Source organism: Leguminivora glycinivorella, chromosome Z (assembly GCF_023078275.1).
Source record: "Leguminivora glycinivorella isolate SPB_JAAS2020 chromosome Z, LegGlyc_1.1, whole genome shotgun sequence".
NCBI lineage: Eukaryota > Metazoa > Arthropoda > Insecta > Lepidoptera > Tortricidae > Leguminivora > Leguminivora glycinivorella.
Genome location: NC_062998.1, coordinates 18,536,144 through 18,559,115, shown reverse-complemented (window position 1 = coordinate 18,559,115; position 22,972 = coordinate 18,536,144). Strand labels below are relative to the sequence as shown.

The window sequence follows — 22,972 nt, the reverse complement described above, 5'->3', positions numbered from 1 at the left end:
AGTTAGTTAAAACAACTTAAAAGTTTGCATAACGCAAAATCATAAATGTTTTATAAAGAAAAGATACCATTTTCGTAAGTGTGGAAATGTGATTTATCAATCGGGACGTCTGCTATAGCGGGTCAACCAAGTTTGTCACTAGAAAAAGGCGCGAAAATAAAAATCCTTTGTCTACTCGTCGACTTTAATCTGTCAATTAGGACACCACAGACTAAACTATACGTGCTGACTTTTCAGTGTTGGATAGTCTTTCACACTTAGTCAACTATAATATTTCATTATACTTCACTTTGGTTAACAGAAAAAAAATTAAAAATAGAACTTCATACAAGCTCTATACTCATTTGCGATACCTGGCAAATCTTTCTGCATCTGAAACACATTTCTTTTATCTATAGCGTGATAAAAGAAATCGATAGACCAATCAGAGACGGTTATTACAAACAATTGGTTGCCAGATAATTCGATGTTGATACAACGGTGAACGACGCTATTAAGATTAATTTTAACTTGAATGATGATATTTTTCGTCAATTGATGACGAAGATGATGACTCATAGAAAAAGTATTGTATACGATAGAGATATAATAAAGCTTTTCACTCTCGTACCGTACTATTAGGCCACTCAGCAAGCTTCGTGGCCTAAACATGGTACTCAACTGAAAAGCTTTGTATTATATCACGATTGTATAAAATACTATTACGGAACTATAAACTTTCGCATTTACATTTTGTAAATTTGCTGCTCTAATGTAGTAACAGAAGCAGCTTGACAGACTATATGTTTGTTTTGTACTGCGTACCTACTCTTCAATTGAACGAACAATGTCTCACGAGATCCCCATGTAAACTAATTTGATTTTATGCCTGTTTAAACAGAAGTATAAAAGAAGCAATGTTATATTGGTACCGGTGAATGAGTTCCAGCAAGCGTTCTACATACCACCAAACTTTATAAAACAGACTCAATGTTGACTTCGGCCCCGCCCTCCAGGCACATAATGGTAGTTGTGTTTGTATTTAATATTTATTACACAAATGCGTTTATTACCCGCCAGATCACGAGCTGCACGTTTTTACGATGTACATAGAGTACATATAATTAGGTACCTAAGTTGTTATAATGTCTGTGCAATAAAATAAATATTTAAATAATTTGACTGTTGTCTCATTATATGAGTTATCATTATCTTTTAAACATAAATAGTAGACAATATTTATTATTATGTAGGTGACGCCTAGATATTTAATAATGCTAAAGAATTTTAGATTTTGAAATGCACGATCAACTAGCAGTAATTGCTATTTACAACAAAGCAAACGATAGAAATACATATTAAATTCAAGGCGAACACAACATTTTAATGTAGTTCTAATATGTAGTTTAAAATAGATTCAGCATGAACACTACAAATATCTGTGGTACATTAGATAAGATAGACATCCGGTTCCAAACTTGCTGGCATTTATTATTCAAATTAATGTTTATTATCATTTTTGCCATTGACAATGATGTCACGGCTTAATGACCGCGATCATTTTAATAATGAAACAAGTTTCAATAATCGTACATACTATTATTCGCGGGTCCATTACTGCAATACATAATTATAAATTCCTGGAAAAGTATAATTTAACTAGATACGTTTCGCAAGCATATCACCCCGATAGGGTAGCTATTAAATACAAACTGGTAATTGAGGTAAAGCCAAATATAATCTTAAGACAGTCAGTTCATGTATAATTTTACACTGTTAAAAGAATACAATACAAAATAAATAATATTTTAATTAAGTTGGAAATTCATACAAATACTATAATATACATTTACTTTACGATGTATTCGTAAAAATGTAATAGTACCTACTATCTACATATTTTGATTCATGCCTTAAATAAAATAAAATAGCTACAGGAATGAAAATGTTTATCTTTTAGTAAGTTTATTTATTTTAAATAAATTATTTATGATGCTAACTATTTCATTGTTTACTCTCGTGAGAGCTCCTCCGTTTTCCATGTTTAGCTTCGTGTTTCTTATAAGTACTAACAGTAATTAGTCAATTACTCACAATTTGTACCATGTTTAGGATTAATTAACTCAACGAGCTTTGTGTCGATTATCGATATCCGCAACCAGCAAGCATAATAAAATTAATAAATTAAGTGTATATTACTTTACGATCAGCCAACATCATAAAATTTCGCCGATACTTACACGCCTAAAATCTTAAATTTTTAATTTAGAAATAAATGTATAATATACGTTTATTTAAACTGTCTATTTGTATAATTAAATTCAACAAAGTATATGGCTACTAAAAATATAAGACTATTTTCCTCCTGGCCACGGCAGGTAACTTCCCCAGCCTTTTGGGTTTGGATCCATACCTGTAAATAAAATGATAATTTTAAAGAATATAAAATGATGCTCATGAGATCAATAAATAGATAACACAGATAACACTATTACAACATGCTAAGAGACACCACCACAATAATATTGTTTATAGGTTAAAGTATTGTCCATACGCATAGTCCTATTGGCTAACAAATATTATATTTTTCATCACACTCGCACCTAAATGTGCTATTGCACGCAGGCGGAGCGTGAGTTATAGAAAAATCGTTCTCCCTAGGGAGTTAAGAAATTTCTAGTACTGTATTGAACTCTTCTTTACCTTTTTGCATATTTTTTATAATGCAAGTGTGATGAAAAACATTGTGTGTAACTCGGGAAGTATGAATATTACTAACTCGAGTCTTTAAATCGCTCCGGCAAGCCGTCGCGATTTAACTTGCTCTCGTTAGTAAGATTCAACTTCCTCCCCTTGTTGCACAATGAAATGAAATGAAATGAAATCATTTATTTCGGACAACAATACATCCATATTATGTTAGTAATAACTTAAAAACTAAACTAAATATACGTTAGTAGAAAGTATAACTACAATTGGACTGAAGATGCAAAGACATCCAATGCGTGAGGATAGGGCTGTCCACCCTCTCAGCAATCACCTTCAGGAGAGTGTTGGTACTGCCTCGCACAATATACCATTACAAAGCTGTTATAATACTTTGGTGAATTAAAGTAAACTTATGTGATAAAAATCACTTTTTTTAAGGCTCGGCGGGTTGACCGTCCCCTCGCGCTGAGTAAGTCAAGACCGTCTAGTGCTCGTTGTCGCGTAATTAAATAAATAATATGGGAATAGGGAATAAGTATCAAAACCATGATCATTGTTATATTCTGTAATAACAGTGAATAATGTTATAGATATTAAAACAACATTGAAATTTTCAACAGCATTTTTCTATTATAAGGCAAGACGATAATTATGTTACGTAGATGAGCCGAGTAGGCACAATTTCGAAGTTACATATTTCAGAACATAAAACAATAAATTGAACGCGTTTTAAGAGCATTAATAGTACTATACAGGCTAAACAAATTAAATTACTACGTTACATACATAATGCACAAATATTCCGACTGCTTCTATTTTATTTTAATTTTTTGCGTAACCATGTTGAACTCGATGTTCGAGTTCGAAACACGAATCAAGTTTATTGTTAACTAGTGTTTGTCCTAGAGATATCTATTGAAGACCAATGGATTAAGGATGAAAAACTGGTATACCTTCGGTGTAAGAAGCGATAGATATATAAATGCAAAAGTTATATTCCGTAGACGGTCTTTCCAGGTAGACGGTCTTCCCGACACTGACCTTAAAGCCTGAACAGAAATATATGACTAGGCTTAGGACTTTTTATGGCATACCGTGGTTCTAAAATCCGTGGAGTCGACATATGAAAAATTTTCGAAGTCAAAGTCAAAGTCCAACAGTATGATGTCATATTAAATATAAATATTTATACATACTGTCACAACGTTACCTAGTTCATTTTAATCGAACGTAGTTCATTTTAACTAATAATGTTATTTATTAGTAAATTTTATCATAATCCTATATAATAATACCAAAAAATTACTATTAGGATAAAATCAACTACGTTCGATTAAAATGAACTCAGTGACGATGTGACAGTATGTATAAATATTTATATTTAATGTGACATCATACTGTTGGACTTTGACTTTGAGAATTTTTCATATGGCGACTCCACGCATTTTAGAACCACGGTATGCCATAAAAAGTCCTAAGCCTATATATGACTATTGTCAAGAGGGCGCTGTTATTCTGATGTACGCGGTGACAGTTTAGTATAGTATGAAGATATTTTTTAAGAAAAAAAAAACCGCCGCTTTTGGGTTTCTGGTGAAAGACCCTTGCGAATGTGGATTATGTAGAAACGTGTATTTTTAGGGTTCCGTACTAAAAGGTACCCTTATGTTGCCAGCTCTCTCTGTCTGTCTGCCGGTCCGTCAGTCATATTACTAAATATTTATCTCGAGAACTACTTATGCTATCGATTTGAAATTTGGTATAGTTATGGATATTGTTAACCTCTACAAATTGAAAGTTTTTTTTTAATTATTAATATTAATTTTGAAGAAATCGTCGAATCAACTTTTTCTTGCCTGTTATTGATTGCCATGGTTACGGTCCCCTGAGTCACGCGGGTTTTATGCATTCGGCCGAATATTCGGTTCCGCCATATTTTAAATCCTGGATTAGATTTAAAAACTTTTCAATGATTGGTAAGTAATGGGTACTAAGGCTCTTAATATTCCTATAATTCAGTGCATAAGAAAATTTTGGTTTTGTATCTTAAGCTACGTTATTTTAATTTCTAACATAATTAATTAATTATTGTAGGTTATTAAGGTTATTTTATTAACTATTGATTGATTAACTTACACCTACCTACTTCTAATTATTATTAAATTTGAAATATAAAACTCACAACAATTAATTATTTATTTGAGACTACTATTTTATTTTATGAGAAATTCTATGGATTAATATTTTTTTTACCTATATATATATATATATATATATATGTTTTCAATTTTTAATTTATTCTTTTTTTAAAATAATAATAATTAAATTTAATGATAAGTTATTATATGCTGTGCCCTTGCAGGGTCCATGTGAGACATCATACTACATTCAATACCTGTACTGTAACCATGGTTTGCAATAAAGAATTATGAATGAATTATGAATTAGGTAGTTATATTTTAACGCATTTTTAACTCCCTTTGGTGGTTTCTTAGAATGCTGAAATAGGATGTCATTATCCGATGAATTACGTAAAAACTTACGCTATTTATTTACTTTGTTTATTCGGTAAATATTCGGCAATATAACCGAACTATTCGGCCGAATACGAAAATTGAAAAACTTGCCGAATATGCCGAATACCGAATATTTACCGAATATTCGGCCCATCTCTAGTTTGTACATAAAAATCAGGCAAACCTTAATATTGGTTGAATAACAAGACGTGTATAAAGTCTATTAAGTATAAAGAAATGTATCAGTTGAAGTTTTCAAGGTACGTATAGAAAAGTTTTTGTTCGACTTTGCTTCTGTTGACTTAACCGTTAAATGCATGGTGATGTATATATGCATCATATATTTGATGGCCCGTGGCTCGATATGTAGCTATCCAAAATCACATTTATTGCTTAATTGTTATTCATTATTTATTATTATTTAATATACAATTAAATAAATTAAATAATATAATGATTTACTATTTATTATTTAAGGATTAAGATAAAATGGCGGAAAAGTGTGAGTGTGTTGAAAGTGTGACCGACAGGACTATGGCGATTTTTAGTAGGTATGTGATTTAGGCTGATTTTTTCGGAGTTAGTAATTAGTTTATGTTTAAACATTTTATCATAAAGGTTTCACAAATAGTGTACCTTTTTAATAGTAGTATTTTTTTTAAATAAATTTAAACTTACCAATTACGATATATTTATATAAATAAGATTTTGCCTATTTAACTTCTAACACTGATTTAGTATAAAAATTTTATTATTTTTCCCAGAGTCAGAAAACCATTGTCTATCACATATATTAATATCTCGTTGAAAGAAAAATTCATGCATTTAAGGGTTAAGTAATGTTACCTTTAGCAACTGCCTGAATTTTGCTCGTCTCGTCATTAGTCAGGGACAGGATCTTCTGTAGCACGGGCACCAGCCGGCTGCGCTCGTCGCCCGGAGGCAGCGTCAGGAACTGAACACACGAAACAACCATTTTTATAAAAAAAAACTATTTGAAAGCTGCATTTTTAGGGTTTGTAAAAATGGTGGGTCATACCATACGAAAGACCATCGCGTTTTTATTATTGAACATATTTCAAAAGTAATGAAAACGAAACGTTTCCTAGTGTTCGATTTCTCTGTTAGGTGATAAGAATTGCCCCCCTAGATCTTCGCCTTTAGACTTCTTTTTACGGGGCTATTTAAAATCAAAAGTCTATGCCAATAAACTCTAGGAACAAATTAAATTATTTTCATAGAAAATACTATATTATGACGAAAAAAATGTGTTTTTCATCAATATCAAATTTTGCGTCGTTATTATGGCTCCTGTCTCTGTCAACAGACCAGCTCGATTAACAATAAGCTACTTGACCCTTTTTTAATACTTATAATTTTTATAATTATATCACCATATTTTATTATGAATATTATGATCTAAAAACAGTAAAAATATTTTTAAAATACTAGGTTTTGCCCGTGGCTTCGCGCGCGTTAAATTCAAAAACTGCGGAACGTTCCATACAAAATTCCAACCCCCATTTTAGATAAGTGGGGGGTTATAAAAAAACAAAAAGTAGCCAATGTCACTTTCCATCCCTTCAACTATCTCCACTTAAAAAATCATGTCAATTCGTCGCTCCGTTTTGCCGTGAAAGACGGACAAACAAACAGACACACACACTTTCCCATTTATAATATTAAGTAGTATGGATACTTTTACGTAATCAGGCGAAAACAACACAGTCATGTTAATCTATGGATTGTCTGTGCATCAGGTCATTAAGTCATTATATTCGAAAACAACATTTTTCTGACTTTTAAGTATGAGGCATAAAGTTCATTATGTCAGTGATTGTTTTGACATGAAGTAAGTTCGAATTCGATGACGTCACTACATCGCTGACAGCGTTTTCGGTGGCCAAAAAAAAAATACACACATTTTTAATCGAAAATACGTAGTCATCAATCATCATACACTTTTAATACCCAAAATCTACATATTTTTTTTTTACATGTCAAATACTACAGAAGACAATCATTTGTTGTGCCAAATTCGATATGAGCCTATATTAGTGGCATTGCCATTGTGTCACCTAAGTATTTTTCCAAGCTTAGGAATTATTGGAAAACATGGGTCAACTTGCAAAAATTGATTTGTAGAAACGTAAGGCCTGATTCGTAACGGATTTGTCAAATTCAGAGTGCTTTTTCTTGTATAATTTCTAGCTTACTTTATATATACATTACACCATTCAAATTGCCAGATTCACAAAATTATTATGTTAGAATCATGTTTAAAAGCAATTCTCAACTAACTAGATAGATAAAATTAAAGTGATCGCTGAAAATAATTCGGCGACAAATTGCTGTCAAAAACTTGATTCCTGTTGACGAAACTTGCATTTAAATCATTTTCAACACTACCAGGCAACCAACATTATACCTTATCTGAAAGGCAATTTCTTTACGATTCCTATGAAATAATGATAATGTAGATGAGTCTCCAAATATCCACTTTACTAGGAATTCAGTCGATGCAGTGTCCGTTACTAAGCATTTAAAGCAAAGTAACCACTTTTCGATAAAAAATCTACAACAAAAACTGCTGAACGAAGCTGTTCGCAGATTTTATTTAATAATATGATCTTTCAACTTTATTCTGACAATAGCTGGATATCATCCACCACAGCTATGAAGCCAGCAGCCTGCTAAAGCCAACGCTCTTCAAATCAGGTAAAAAACTTAATTTAACGAAGTCTCATAGTATTCACCTATTAACCGGAATAGGATGGAGTGTCTAAGAAATTCATTCATTTAAATGACACCAACCATAAGCCACCAAAATATTTAAAAAAAGATAGTCCTTGATAGGACTAAAACTAAGAATGTGTCGAAAAACACTGTCGGATGTACGATGGAGGGCATACAACAAGGAGAAATGGAGAATGATGAATTTACTAATAAATAATAAATTTTAAATACATTTTAAACACATTATAGAAAAACATACTTTGATTCGGCCGGCTCTGGTACCGTTAAAACAGTTTTGAATTTGACAAATCCGTTACGAATCAGGCCTTAGTATGTACAATCGAAAAAATATTGTAAAAGTGATATTGAATATACATATGTAGTTTCAGATGTAGGTAGTATTTGACGCTGACTGGGCTGATGACATAGATGACCTTACAAACAGCAAAGGTTTTAGATTTTACTATCCTTAAATTGGGTTAGAAAATCGGATGAAATAAGAGCTAGGTAGCGCGAATATTACCCAATCGAACATCATACAAGGAAGCTGCCACGTTGGATGCCAATATACACATACACAATCTCCGCGAAGCAGGCGGTGACTTGCTAACTTGTTACATTCCATCAGTACTTAGCATACAATATTAAACATTACATAAATAATTATAATTATTATTAGATTTCGAGAATGCTGCATCATCATTTATGTTCATTAACCTTGTAACCAGTTTGATTACATCAATTTTCAAGCGATTAACGTTTAAACGTATTATAAATTGCAACAAGTTTATATCGTATGACTAATTAGAACCTAGAAGCAAGCAAGAAAAGATGAAATCGATGAAATGTTTTTTACAATTTTCTCCGAAATCTGTCAGTTAACGAAATAGTACATTACTACAGAGGCCGGGACAAAGGGGGTTGCCGGCCGAAGACATATAGACGAAGCGAGGCCGGATAGGTCTGAGGCGGGCAACCCCATTTCCCGCCAAGGTATGTATAGTGCTTTTCTCAAACATGGTATGAAATAAATAAAGTCTACTGAAAATAGTAATGGAACTGTATCTGGGACCGGCTACAAGAAATTGGAGTCCCCGAGAAAATAACAAACTTGATTAAGGCCATCTACAGGAACTATTCCTGTAGAGTAACTCACGACAGTCTCATCTCGGAGGACATACCGGTTCAGGCCGGTGTACGACAGGGGTGTCTTCTTTCTCCTCTCCTCTTCCTTGTCGTCCTCGATGGCATCATGGTCAAGACCAATAGCAAGCGCCGCGGCATAGAGTGGGGGCTGTCCAACGTGCTGGAAGATTTAGACTATGCCGATGATCTATGCCTATTGAGCCACACACGCGCCGACATGCAAGCCAAATTGGACGACCTACGGCGAGAGGCTTTGGAGACGGGACTCAAAATCAACACCAGGAAGACCCAAGACATGAGGTGCAGAGCAACCAGTTCGGTACCGTTGCTCATCGGCACAGAGGGTGTGGAGACAGTCCACAAATTTACGTACCTTGGTAGTGTAGTGTCGGAAACTGGAGGGACCGAAGAGGACATCGCTTCGAGGATCGCCAAGGCGAGAGCAACCTTCGCACGACTCCGTCCTATGTGGCAATCGCGGAAACTGACTCGGAGAGTTAAGCTCAAGATATTCCGGTCCAACGTGAAACCCGTGTTGCTGTACGGATGTGAGACGTGGAAGGTCACTAAGGACATCTCGCAACGGATCCAGGTCTTTGTCAACCGCTGTCTTCGCCGCATTCTCGAAATATACTGGCCCGAGAAAATCTCCAACACAGCTCTGTGGGAACGCTGCGGTGAGACTCCGATCAACCAGCAGATCAAACGCCGCAAATGGAACTGGATTGGCCATACGCTCCGAAGGGACCCCGACCACATACCGAGGCAAGCCCTAGACTGGAATCCCCAAGGAAAGCGAAGACGTGCCCGCCCTAAGCAGTCCTGGCGGCGGACGATCACTGCAGAAGCGAAGGCGATAGGGATGACCTGGAGCGAAGTAAAGCGCGAAGCTCAAAACCGCTCGGGATGGCGACGCACTGTGGATGCCCTCTGCCCCATCTAGGGGACACAGGACATTAAGTCAACTGAAAATAGTAACTTTGGATGGCTGTATCTCCTAAACGGTGCGTCGTAGCGCAAAAATAATCGAATTTTCGTTCCCCTTTGATACCTCGTATACGCTTATAAAAATACAAAAAGTTTAAAAAAAATAAAAAAAAAAAAAATTTTTTTTTTGTATGAAAACGCACCCAAAATCAAATATTGTCTAGGGCCCGTACCAGTTGCAGTCGGCACGTCTATAAAGGCCCTTATAGTTTTTTTTTAATTGGCTAAATACCTGGATGTTATGTCACAATTATCTGTGTTTGGAAATTAAAAAAGAAGACTTTGCCGGCCTTGGCCTGCAAGGTTTGTATGAAATTCCATTATCTATCAATCGTCCTAGCCGCACCTGCAACGTCATACTTCGCTGCCAATTATAAGGCACATAACATCAATATTTCATACCATGTTTGAGAAAATACTTTTTTACTATTTAGTATAGTTAGATTTAGACTATACCTTGTAGTCCTTGTACTTTTGGCACTTGAAAAAAGTGTAAACAAACCTGAGCTGTCAAATTTGAGGGTTGTTTATATACGTTTTTTTCTTAGACTTTATCGGTCTTTACGAAGTTATATAGGTCTTTGCTAATATCAAAGACATATGTAACTCTGTATAGACAGATAAAGTCTAAGAAAAAAACGTACCTCAGAACCAGAGAGAAAAAGGTACGGTGACCTAGATGGCGTTACACACCTTTGGGGGACGCTCGGCTAGATGGCGCTAATATTAATATTTGACATTTTAACACATATCAAGCTAAGAATAATGGCCAAATTGTCAAAATTGAGGTTCAAAAGTTTTAAGCTTGTGTCGAGAGATTGCAGTTTATGCACTGTGATTACACATTTTACTTTGACAGTAACTCTCTATAAAACTCGATCCTCTTTGCTAATATTGAACTTCTTATTTAAAAAACCCAAAATAGCGAATCCTATTAAAAATATAATACAGATGTATTGATTTATAAATCTCAGAAGTCGTTGGTATGGAAATTGATACACACATCATTATTTTACTATTTGAGGCCCACAGGGCTAACCTGCATAACTCAGGCATACGAATTGTTTTTAGAATTGTACTGAGTAAGTAAGTATTACCTTTTATACTGAGTAAGTTAAGTAACAATAAGATTTGTTTTAATTGGTAGTAACTCTGAAACTAGCCGAAATCCCGAAAAATATATATGACATAATTTTAGTCTTAAAATGGGATCAGAAATATGCTGTTAAAATCTCTCGCAATGCTCACGAGCACCGTGTATAAGTTGCTCCAACTCTGTGCTCTTTCAAATCACATCGTTTGCTAACAAAAAAGAGGGCCATCTATAATCACCTTTCTCATGACAAGCACATACAAGATGTGAGCGACAGTATCTCATATGCTTGCCCTACTGCACCATGTATTTCACTCCACGACTACAAACTGTGTATTAGGTACCTTGAGCGTGACGTTCTTCATGTACTCGGCGTTGTGCGCGGAGTTGCCGGCGGCGCCGCGCACGCGCCGCAGCTCGCCCTTCAGCAGCTCGCTGAGCTGCGCCATGCGCGCGCACTCCCGCTCCGACTCAGCAAGCAGCACGGTCACGTGTTTCACTCTATCAATATAAATTAACAGTATTAGGGCCACTTGCACGGAACAAGGGGTTAACTAAATAAATAGTGGGTTAATAAACCCGGGGTTAACTCGTTAAAATTTTAACCCCGATCTTTTGTTGCACCATTGAAAACTAACTTAGGGTTAGCTAACCCGACAGTTTTTTTATTTTAAGCAGGCAACATTATTACTTTTTCAATCCGTTCTATAAACCAGCCAAATATTAAAGAACGAATGATGAATGGAAATGTATGTCTATCTCTTTTACGCCACAACATGGGGCGTAATACTATCTTTCTTTAAAGCAACACGGCATGATATTTCGTCTAGGCGTATTATATTTGTGTCATGAGATGCCGCTGTGTACTGTTTACTGTTTTTATCAGCTCTGATGACGAACGGTTGCACTCCTGCCTGTTTTCACAGTTTGTGTCTTGAAAGAAGAGCGTAAAATGGACAACGATAAAAAGCCACGTGTGCGTGCTCCGAACTTCACAAAAAGTGATTTTCTACTTTTGTGTAGTACGGTGGAAAAACATAAACAAGTAATTGAAAATAAGAAAACGGACGGAGCACAACTCCTTCTTAAACAAAAGGCTTGGCAAGAGGTCATGAGGGAATACAATTCTTCCACGACCGGTTCTAGTCGAACGTTAGAAAGCCTTCAGCAAACGTATAAAAACCTGAAGAAAAAGGCAAAAAAGACTGCCTCTGACAAGAAGATGGGTATTCCAGGTATGAACTCTAAATTTAACTATGTGAGCTCTTACTACTACCTATTATCGCGGTTGCTAAACAACTTAAAATGGGTCGCATCACGATGCATTAAATTTAGAGTTGTAATATTGTATTGCCTATTTAAAACGGTTTTTTTTTTGTTTACAGTGGATAGCGCCACTTTGGTGCTAAACCTTGAAGAGTATGGTAGTGACTGGGGCAAAGTTGCTGCAAATACAGGTGCTAGCGAAACTTCGTGTTCGCAGCATTAAAGAAAGAAGCAAGAAAAAGTGATACAAATTTGAAAAGAAATATTATGGGTACAGGTAGGTATGTTGTGGAATCAAGTCAGAAAAAAGGAGCCTCACTGACTTTCATTTCTGGAGTAGGTACTAATGATGTCACAGCTCATTTCATCACAAGCTGCCTTGAAAACTATTTTATTATTAATCTCTTTATTTCTTTTAAGTCTATTAATATTATTATTTGGATACATATTGAACAACACAGAATGAAAGGGCTTACAATAAATTGTCTCTCAATAAATGACCAATTACAAATATTTTATTATCATTATTAATGTGTGATTATTTAATAGGAGGTGGGCCACCACCTATCATTGAAAATGATCCAGTTTTGGAAAAAGTCAAAGTCCTTGCTGAACCGGTAATGGACCTTGCTGAACCGGTGTTTACACAATTTATGACGGAGACCGCAGTCTTATGGCAACCCAAAATGTACCACCAATAGAACTTCAGAACATGAGATCAGGTAAAATTTTACTTCTCTCTGAAGAGAAGAATCTCTTCTTAGCCTTTCTCTACTCTTTGGGTGTAAGCCTCCTCCAATCTTTGCCACTCGCCTCGGTTTTGTGCTACCTGGAGCAAAACTGTCCTTACAAGTATAGATGAGGTTGTGTTTGCCAGCTGGGCCTCAACTTGTGTAGATCCCCACGGGCCTGGCTTGTGGCGTTTTTATGCAAGCCCCACAAGCCAGGCCCATGGAAAGCAACCGGATCCTTCCGGCCCAGTCTTACCATGTCTGCATCTGACTCTATACATAAAACATACAAATCAAATCCATTAATTTTAATTATTTGGTTTGAATTGTTGATGGTATTTCAAACAACATTTCAATACTAATATTTCAGATTCTACATTATTGGATTCCTATATGCAAGAAACTGAAGATAATTATGATTGCCAGAACGAGACATATTTTGCTAATGACAAAACAAATACTAAGAAAAAAACACACAATTTATTGACTTGTGAGTATTGTTTTTCTCTAATATTATTGTGGTTAGTATCTTGAATTTAATTTAGAATTGGTTAGCTTGCAAATTACTAATTTTTCATTTTTAGATAGTATTTCAAACAACATTAAAATATTAATATGTATTTCAGCTTCTACAATAACTGATCCGGTTATTCAAGAGAATCCAGATCAAGTTGATTGCCAGGATGAGACATATTTTACTAATGACAGAGCGAATTTGAAGAAAAAGCCACACCATTTATTGACTCGTGAGTATTGTTTGTCTTTATAATATAATATATAGGCACTAAAGTTAGTACTCTAGTAGTAGAGTTAATGTGATTGTAGGAAATCAAATGTAGGGTAAATCTTCAGTAACTGGCCAATTTTAGTAACTGGCCACTAAAAATGATTTCTATTTATATGTTAACAAAATTCATTTTAGTATATATTAAGTAAAAACTCAATAACTAGCCACATTTTAGTTACTGGCCGCTTAATACTAAAATGAATCCTATTTAAAGATGAAGAGAACTCAATTTAGTATAAGCAAAAAATGGCCAGTTACTAGATTTGCCTACTAGCCACCCTTTCAATAACTGGCCGCCTCTTACTAAAATGAGTTCTATTCACTTATAAACAGAATTCATTTTTGCGACGTACCTAAAGGTGGCTAGTTATTAATAGGTGGCCAGTTACTGGCGAATTACCCTATCTTTATGAAAGTAGTAATATTATCAAAATTTTAATTAAAAATAATAAGGCCGTTAATTGAATCACCTCCAGCTGGCCAGCTTAGTCAATCTTAATGGATCCGGAGGTGAGGCTACCTAATTTATTTGTCCTATAGTATATATTTATTTATTTCAGGAAAACGGAAACCAGATGCTCAAAATAAACAGACTGTAGCTGACAAATTTAAACTACTTGCTGCAGAAAAAGTTGAGTTACTGGAGCTGCAAAAGGAGTTGGTTAGGAGTCAATTAGATGAGCAACAAAAACAAGCAGAACATAACCAGACATTGAGAGAAATGGAGGCAGAAGATGCAAAAAAAAAATACTTACATAATGATAAACATAGAGAAATGGAGATGGAGGAAATGAAGAGGAGATATGTATTTAATGAAAAAATGAGGCAATATTAATCTCTAATCGTCCAACTTTCATACCTATATGATCTATATGTGACTGTGCACGGGAAAACGTCCCACTTTGTCAATTGCTATAAAGCCTCACGCCGTTCTGACGTCAGGTTGGCGCGCATAGCCGTGTATCGCCCCAACGTGTGGGAACTCGAACTATAGAGACATTGAACCCCGCTCGGGAAGGTCATTTCAAATTATTATTGAAATAAAAAATATTTGTTTTGATTGACATTTGTTTTATTTGAATGTTCCAAGTACTACTCGTTGTAATGTAATACTCTATGAGCTTACCAAATCTACCATTGAATGTTAGATTTAATAAGCGCATCGAAAATCGAAATTACACCCTGAAAGTTCTTACATAAGGCCTTATTATAATTGCAACGATAGACCGTTATTTAATAACTTTAACTTGATTAAGCTAATCTCTATGACATCTGTTACTTTATGAATTGTTCTACATGCGGTCGATTCGTGCACACCAATGAAATCTCCGCAAGTCACAAGTTGACTTCCAGTGGCAAAATATCGTAGTGTGCATGGTAATTGATTCATAGGTGACAAGGCTTCACTGAAAATAAAATAGTAGGTTTGTATTTTACCTACTCATAACAAACATACGAGTAGGTACTTATATTCAATATGGTAGGTTCCAGAAAACAATAGTTATTTGTTTTACAAGGGGCCAAAATTGTTGTTTAACCGAACGTGCCAATATTGATACCCGAGCAGGCGAAACACAAAATATAGGTAGTAGAGAAACACAAAATTTCTCACCACACCAACACGAACAAAATACTGACTATACCTAAAACATCAAACTAAATGAAATCAGCAAAGTAAGCCTTTACCAGTTGGTGTGGTGAAAACGTCTTTACTTACCTGATATTGGGATTTACGTACCTATTGCAATCTGTGTTTGATTTTATTCAATAAAAATGCGACACTGTGTTTTTCTAATCGAAACCTTCTGTGAAACTCTTTATCTCTATGTGTGTTAAAGTAATCGGTACGTTCTGCGATTCTTCGGTCGTAAAAATCCGTGCTGATTAGATAACTATCTGCTTGGTACCTACTTAACCCTTCATCTGTGTTTGATAAGGATCCTAACATAAGGCGTTGGACTTTAAAAATGTATATCAAAGTAATTTTTTTATTGACAGACACAGACAAAGGGTTAAATTAAAAAAAATGTTTGTTCGTCGAAAATAGCTTGCGCCTAATAAAACTATAAGTAAAATGCGTCACCGGTCTGTGTATATGACTGTTCACGGAGGTTTTTAAAGGTTCACAGCGTAAGACTGAAGGTTGCTGTATCGGACGGCGCATCGTCCGATCTAGTCCAATGTTTCATGCTATAACCAGAAGCCACCGACCTCTGTTGCTGCGATAGCAGCTTGCGGCGCAGGTCCAGGATCTCCTGGTCGGGCGTGAGGCCGAGGGCGGCGGCGTCGGAGGCCTCGTCCTCCGGCACGCCCTCCTCCAGCAGCCGCTCCAGCGGCACCGGCGACCGCGTGCCGGCCTTCGCTCCTTCGGCTTTGTACTTTGATGGCGGCGGCGATGGCGCCGACTCTGACCCCTGAACAAACACTTATCATTACTAAAAAGCAACATTAAACTTCTGCACGAGAGCACATATATATTGCCGTGAAATATGAATGATTTATTTTCCTTTTTAACCCTTGTACAAAAGAAAATGCGGAAACCACGCATTGTGTGCCACGGAAATAAATATGTGCAAAGCTATTTTGAACAGCTGACCAAGGGTAGGCATGATGGCGCCTAGCCAATTTGCTCAGGCGAGGCAAACGTACGCGCATGAGCACGGACGTTTTCCTCGTAAGGCGTGCGGCCAGTGTGGATCCGGCTAATAAGTAAATATTTTAGTCTATAATATTTGGTCCACCACCGGCATGATAAGTCGAGATATTTAGGTTTTTTTTTCTTTGTTTTGTTACGACGCTTCTTCACTCCACGTCACGATAATTCTTAATTATTTTGAACGTACATTCCAGAATAGGCAAAATATTACAACCTTAAGTGCGTTTTCACATTATACCCGATCCGCGATATCGGATGTAGGAAGGATTTCAAAGGCGAAAATCAAAGATGGCGACTTAAACATAATTTATATGCGATATCGGTCAATAAATAAAGGCAAGAAATTGGTTCTAGCTGGGAATTTTCTAGAGATTGAAGACATTATTCCACCATTTGAACTTATGTGCAATAAAGTATAAATAAATCATTGGTTTTTGAAATTGTTGATATGTCATTTTCATAGGCTAACTGTAGGTACTATTGTATATCATTCAGGGACAGGGTACAGGGTTTATAGTAAAATAAAAAGAAACTAGCTATAATAACTTTTAATTATAATATACGTTACAAAAACTTGTTTCATTTACTTGAAAATATTAGAGGTTTACCATATCACAACAAATATATAGTCATCAATGCGATGAAATAAGTTCTCAGGAAATTTATTTAAAATGTGATAAGCCTTTAGTGGATGTCCTGCTTCTGCTTTTCTTGTTTTCGTGCTCCTTCATCCCATTGAAACTTCGATGTTTACGCATTTTTGTCAATCTGTTTCGATTTGTACACAGGAGCAGACATGAGGGAACAACTCAAATGATTTTGGAACATACTCGTAACTGGGATTGGCTCCCACATCGGCTTTTCTACCTCCAATAAAGTTTGCATTATAAATTCACCGTAAATTCAATACTTGTAACAAATGATTATGCACTTTAAATAATCAGAGGTTAGATGACACTTTTCTTCTTACGGCAATTATTCACTTAAACGGTGGTTTCGTTTCCACCACAGTCTTGGAAATAGCTAGAATTTAGTCGCTATTTTTCTTGGTGTTATTACAATTCACCATAACAAATTTTACTAGGCCCATATTAAATTTATCTCGAAAATGTTTACTGCAATATGGATTTGACAGCGTAAGTCAGTGACAGGAATGTCAATTTTGGCCATAGTGAGCGCTGGCTGTGATCCTTTTAGTTACCCCCTCCACCCGCTTTGCACCCTGCACCTTTTCAATACAGTACAGACTTGTCATCCCATACATCCGTCTCACGTTTTTCTCTTCAATCATTTGACAGGTGCAACTTACTAACTTAAGCATTTACTTTTCAGCAGGAACATCGAAACGCCTGACACATTAGTGAAAGCTAGATGATGGCGAATTTCGGGCCAATTGTAAAGACACGTTATGGTCACGGTTGTAGTTGGTTTGGTTTTCAATCCAGAGATCACGGGTTCGAATCCCGGCGGAGAGACACAAAGTGAAGATAACAGTTTTTTTGTGTTTTATTTTAATTTTATAGTTTTTGATTTTTTTTTCACAATTTTCACACAATTTTCACACACAATTCACACACACAATCACAATTTTCGTTTTCTTTCAATCCCTTTTTGCCAAGAGTGGCACTGAAACTTGAGTAGTTCATGTGCTCTGCCTACCCCTTTATGGGATACAGGCGTGATTGTATGTATGTTGTATGTATGATTTTTTTTGCATAAGTTTTAACGATAATTCTGAATTATCTTGAACGTACATTCCAGTAAAACCAAAATATGCTAGGTAAAATATTACAACTCTAAGTGCGTTTTCACATTATCCTATCCGCGATATCGGATGAAGGAAGAATTTTAAAGGCAAAAATCAAAGATAGCGGCTTAAATATATTGGATATCGATATCGGTCCTACATCTGATACCGGATCGGATAATGTGATAACGCACTAAGACGGAAGTATTACTTTCTGATTATTTCATTTTTAGTAGTATAAAAATGTTTTACCACAAACAACTACATAATTTCAGCACGACAGAGTCAGACGGCACTATGATCAGAATGAGACTAAAGTTGTCAAAATGATAGATATTGTATATTATTGGGGAATAAAACAATAATTATATTAATAGGCCAATTTTATTCACCAAATTCTTTGAAAAGTTTTTTCATTACCATACTAAGTGTTGGTCCAGATTGATAAAACATGGAATATTGGTAGTTCGGGGTGTAAAAACATGTCAAACCTGAGATATGAAATATTAGTACTTATTTTCCCATCAAATATAATGAATAAAAATAAATCAAACACAAAGTATTAAATAAAAAAATAAAAAAAGATTCACAAAAAAGCAAGGTCTCCCCGGTGAGATTCGAACCTCGTCTGCTGCTCAAGTTATCGCAGCTAAAAAGCAGTATCTTTGACCGCCACACCAAACTTCTACTTAATCAGAGTGACGAAATTAGGTAACTTATAGGTATAATATGAGTAGTAAGTCATGAAGACTTCACGACAAATTGAATGAATATTAAATGTTTTGTTACTTCAAAATGCAACGTTGCCAGACTGCTGACTGCAACGTCGCATAACTCTAGTTTGGTCGTAAACTGATTTAGACCTTAGTAAATTATTATTAAAAATCAATTCAGAAATAGAAGATGATGGCTATACGGCGCTTGACTGATGGATGCGTTTTGTTATATAAAAAGAGTAGGTACATATTTCTGAAAATATTTTTATCTTCTTGCTTTAAACTAAAAATCATCTTGATATTCATCAATTATCATCATTTTGATATTTTGATATTCGTATATAATTAATAACCTAAATACAAAAAGAACATAATGAATGATACTTCGATATTTTACCAGTATCGAAACGCAGTAGGTTGGCCATGACAGCCAGTGACAGTACTAGTACTGAGGGCTTACTGCTGTCACCTGGGTTAACACATTGCGGACATCTTTCTCTTTTACTCCTATCCAGGCATATAGAGTGACATATATAGCCACATAGCGCAAACTCTGGTGTTCGTGGAAAACCTCCTAGCTAGACTTGTCATTCATTCATTGTAAAAATAGTAAAAAGATTTTGACTCTAAAGAAAAAAATTTAAGTGATTTTCAGTCTTATGTTAAAGCTGAGTAAGACGTGGATGGCGGCAAAGCTTTTGTAAATACATACATATATTGAATCACGGAATTAAGCAACACAAGGCAATTTTTGTTATGTATTTATATTCCGCGTATTGTTTAAGCCGTATATTGTATCGTTTTTCATAACAAAATGCGTAGATAATTTACACCTTAGTCTGTAACGTATTCGCAAAGGTTCTTGAGCGAAACCAAAATCGACAATATCCACCTACACTCAAAAAAATCTTTATTTATTAATTATATTATAAAGCAACATCTGCTGACGGTTTGTAATTGTCGATATTAATATATCTAGACTAACTTTCAATGTGGTACATGCAACTGGACAACTGTCACTGTACATTTGTAATCCTTATTACAAGAGCATAACGTCTATGGTTAGTTAAGACAGAGTATTGCTGTTAGTAGGTACGATGGGTACGATGTTGAACCTTAGGTTACCTTCCATCAATACTAATACTGAAAGACAATTTTTAAACTTATTGCATTACATGTGTCTAACAAAATTTCAATGAAATGGGTTGTGAATCTAATATTTAAAAAAATCACTATTTAAAAGGAGATGGTTGAAAAGGGTATAAAATATTAAAAAAAAAGAAAAAAAGATTTTCACTACCGAGGATCGAACCCACGACGTCAGGGCCGCGTCCATCGTCTTACGCTACTATAACTGAGCTATTTAAGCGATAGAAATGGTGGCGAAATATTAACTAACTTTCAATCTAGTACATGCATGGCGTTACGAGTCCTAAAATTCATTATATTCTTTTAAAGATTTATGTCTCAAAAGTGACACTTAACGCCATCTAACAGTGATCTCAAGGCAACAAGAAATTTGTAGTAACGCCATCTAGATTTGCCGTGCTTTTAGGCGGTCGCATTTTTTTGTATGGGGTGGACATATCTACTAAATCCATAATCTCTGACTCCACGGAATATGTCTATCAAAATTGGGCCAGTTATGAACTCACCTCTCCCTCCTCCCTCGGTATCATGGACACGTTGATGTCCAGTTCTGTGTCGCTGTCCTCCTTGGGCGCGACGGGCACGAAGGTGCGGTTGTCGAGGTCGGCCGGGGCCACGGTCTCCTGCGCGATCGTCAGCTGGTTGCGCAGCTCGTCACACTCCTTGTGGTGCCGCGCCTCCATGTCCGCCATTTGCGTTTTGTAGCATTGTGTAAGAGTTGATACCTGAATAATGGATATACATACATTATATAGGATTTTTTTTTCTCAAACTTGCAATGAAATGCTGTCATTACGTACTTCAAAGTCTTCAAATTAGGTCGGGAAGTACTACGTATGGTTCGTTGAGTGAGGATGATATGTAATGGAATTTCATAGTAATTTCCTCACTATATTTAATAGGTCTGTGACTACACCTAAGCACAGTATAATAAAGAGTACTATCGTACAGTATGGCCACTCTCGCTCCCCGCTGTAAGTGCCGCCCACTCCCTCTCGGTTACCTCACAGTTACCGCCTGTCAAAAACGCGAACAGTCGGCCTGTCACATTTCACTCACGCAAGCATAGTACGCGTTCACCTACACGAGCTTAGACTGTGTGCTAGGAACGCGCCTCTTTCATATATTTGATCGCCAGTGTCCGAGGTGTGACCTAAGCCAGCAATGCTCGAGGCATTTGTTTCTAAACGTCAAATTCTGACACAACGCCACAGATTTTTTTTTATTCATCCTTCCGGACAGGCTATGACCATAGGCCATGCGGCCTCGTCTTCAGTAATTTTGTCATAAGTAGTTTAACACAACGCCGCAGAATGAAATAATACTTAAAAGGACAACGTCATCATCAGAAAAAAAAACATACAAAACGATTTACATAGACGGTGGCGCTCCCTATTAATTTCTACTCTTTTTGCCAGACTATAATACAGTAAATGTCACCGGTTGAAATGTTATCTCAAACATATTTAAAAAAAGTTTGGCGCGGAATTTGAATGTCACCGTTTAAAACGTTACCTCAAACAGATTTTAATAAAAGTTTAAGCGCGGAAATTAAATAAAAATATATGTTTGCTCGGATTTATCAAATATTTTATCAAGAGCTTTTTCAAATTTCAAAATGAGTTCGGACAAAAGTGATTTGGATGTGGATTTAAAGCATAGATACGCCTCCGAAATTGCAAGCGGAGGCAGAAGTAGACATGAGTAACTTACTGCCCCCGAAATCCAAGATGAGATAGGAAGCCACCGGAAGCCACCATTAGAGATATAGGAAGTAAGTAACCCGTGAAGACGCCATCGAGATAATGAATAGACACTGAATTGTGCAAACTATCGGACGTAAGCCGTGAACTTGGCCTTGAGAGCTCGGACTAGGCTTGTGTCGTTCACGAACTATGAACTGTTAGGAATAAAATCCCATCAATGACCGAAATGAACTGAATCTTTTCAGGCTCTGAGATTCGGTCTTTGCTCATTTAGTTCAGTATAGGATCGGCGAGCGCGAGCGGTTTGGATCGAGAACGAGTGTGTGACTGCGCCGACCGAGAGCGAGAGGTAATTAGCAGAGCAACAAAAAAACGTCAAGTTTTCATATTAAACTTCGGTTACTTACATCCTTTGGGCCCGGAATGTTACTATCTGTGGACTATTCGTATCATTTTGACACTATTTGGTCCCATTCGTTCTGATCTTTCCGACCGCAGTGGTCGCTGGTCTGGCTGAACTAAATGAGCGAAAGACCTAAAAGAGCGAACTAGTTCGTGGGAGCGATTGAACGAGATCGGAGCGCTCCGATCAACGAACGAAACGGCACAAGCCTAGCTCGGACGTCCGGCAGAAATCTGGCGCGCTGGATGTTTTTGTCAGCCGCAAGCCACGTCCCGAAGACTGTGCACACTTATCAGTCGCGGTCGTCAGCCGCGACCGTCGGACGCGTCCCATAATTTGTTCCAGCTTACTTGTAGCTTATGGTGCGCCCGCTCGGTGTCAAGCTGCTGCGAGAGGCGCGCGAGGTCGGCGTGCAGCCTCGCGGCCCGCTGCTGCGCGCGCGCCAGCTCGCCCGCCGCCTCGGTCGCGCGCCGCCGCGCCGCCGCTGCCTCCTCCTCGGCAGCGGAGCACTGCGACCTGAAATCAATAACCACTCCTTGTCAATTACCTTATTACAGATCGAGCCAATTTCCCAACCCGACAAACGGCCAATGCAGACGTGCCTAAACTGAGGCAATGCGCGCGTTTTCCTCGGTTGAAGTTTGC

The 22,972-nt window shown here is 36.6% G+C and overlaps 2 protein-coding genes across 4 annotated transcripts in view; one reads left to right on the top strand and one right to left on the bottom strand.

Moving 5' to 3' along the window:
• Positions 1–590: 590 nt before the first annotated feature.
• LOC125240999 (GRIP and coiled-coil domain-containing protein 2-like) overlaps positions 591–22,972 on the bottom strand; it is a 30,353-nt gene continuing 7,971 nt past the window's right edge. For both annotated transcript variants that reach the window (XM_048149255.1, XM_048149254.1), the window contains exons 10-15: positions 22,678–22,843; positions 20,725–20,943; positions 16,162–16,364; positions 11,511–11,667; positions 6,051–6,159; positions 591–2,392 (exon numbers count right to left, since the gene is read on the bottom strand). In XM_048149255.1, coding sequence (XP_048005212.1) covers positions 2,334–2,392; positions 6,051–6,159; positions 11,511–11,667; positions 16,162–16,364; positions 20,725–20,943; positions 22,678–22,843 — 913 coding nt within the window. In that variant the 3' untranslated portion in view covers positions 591–2,333. The remainder of the gene's footprint in view (positions 2,393–6,050; positions 6,160–11,510; positions 11,668–16,161; positions 16,365–20,724; positions 20,944–22,677; positions 22,844–22,972) is intronic.
• LOC125241001 lies at positions 11,699–14,970 on the top strand. Of its 2 annotated transcripts, XM_048149257.1 has the most exons (6): positions 11,699–12,401; positions 12,552–12,709; positions 12,982–13,154; positions 13,534–13,653; positions 13,790–13,909; positions 14,511–14,970. In XM_048149257.1, exons 3-6 carry the CDS (start codon positions 13,106–13,108, stop codon positions 14,783–14,785), a joined length of 564 nt encoding a protein of 187 aa, XP_048005214.1. In that variant the 5' UTR covers positions 11,699–12,401; positions 12,552–12,709; positions 12,982–13,105; the 3' UTR covers positions 14,786–14,970. The 2 variants fall into 2 exon arrangements, with proteins under 2 accessions (XP_048005214.1, XP_048005215.1); XM_048149258.1 differs by lacking the exon at positions 12,982–13,154.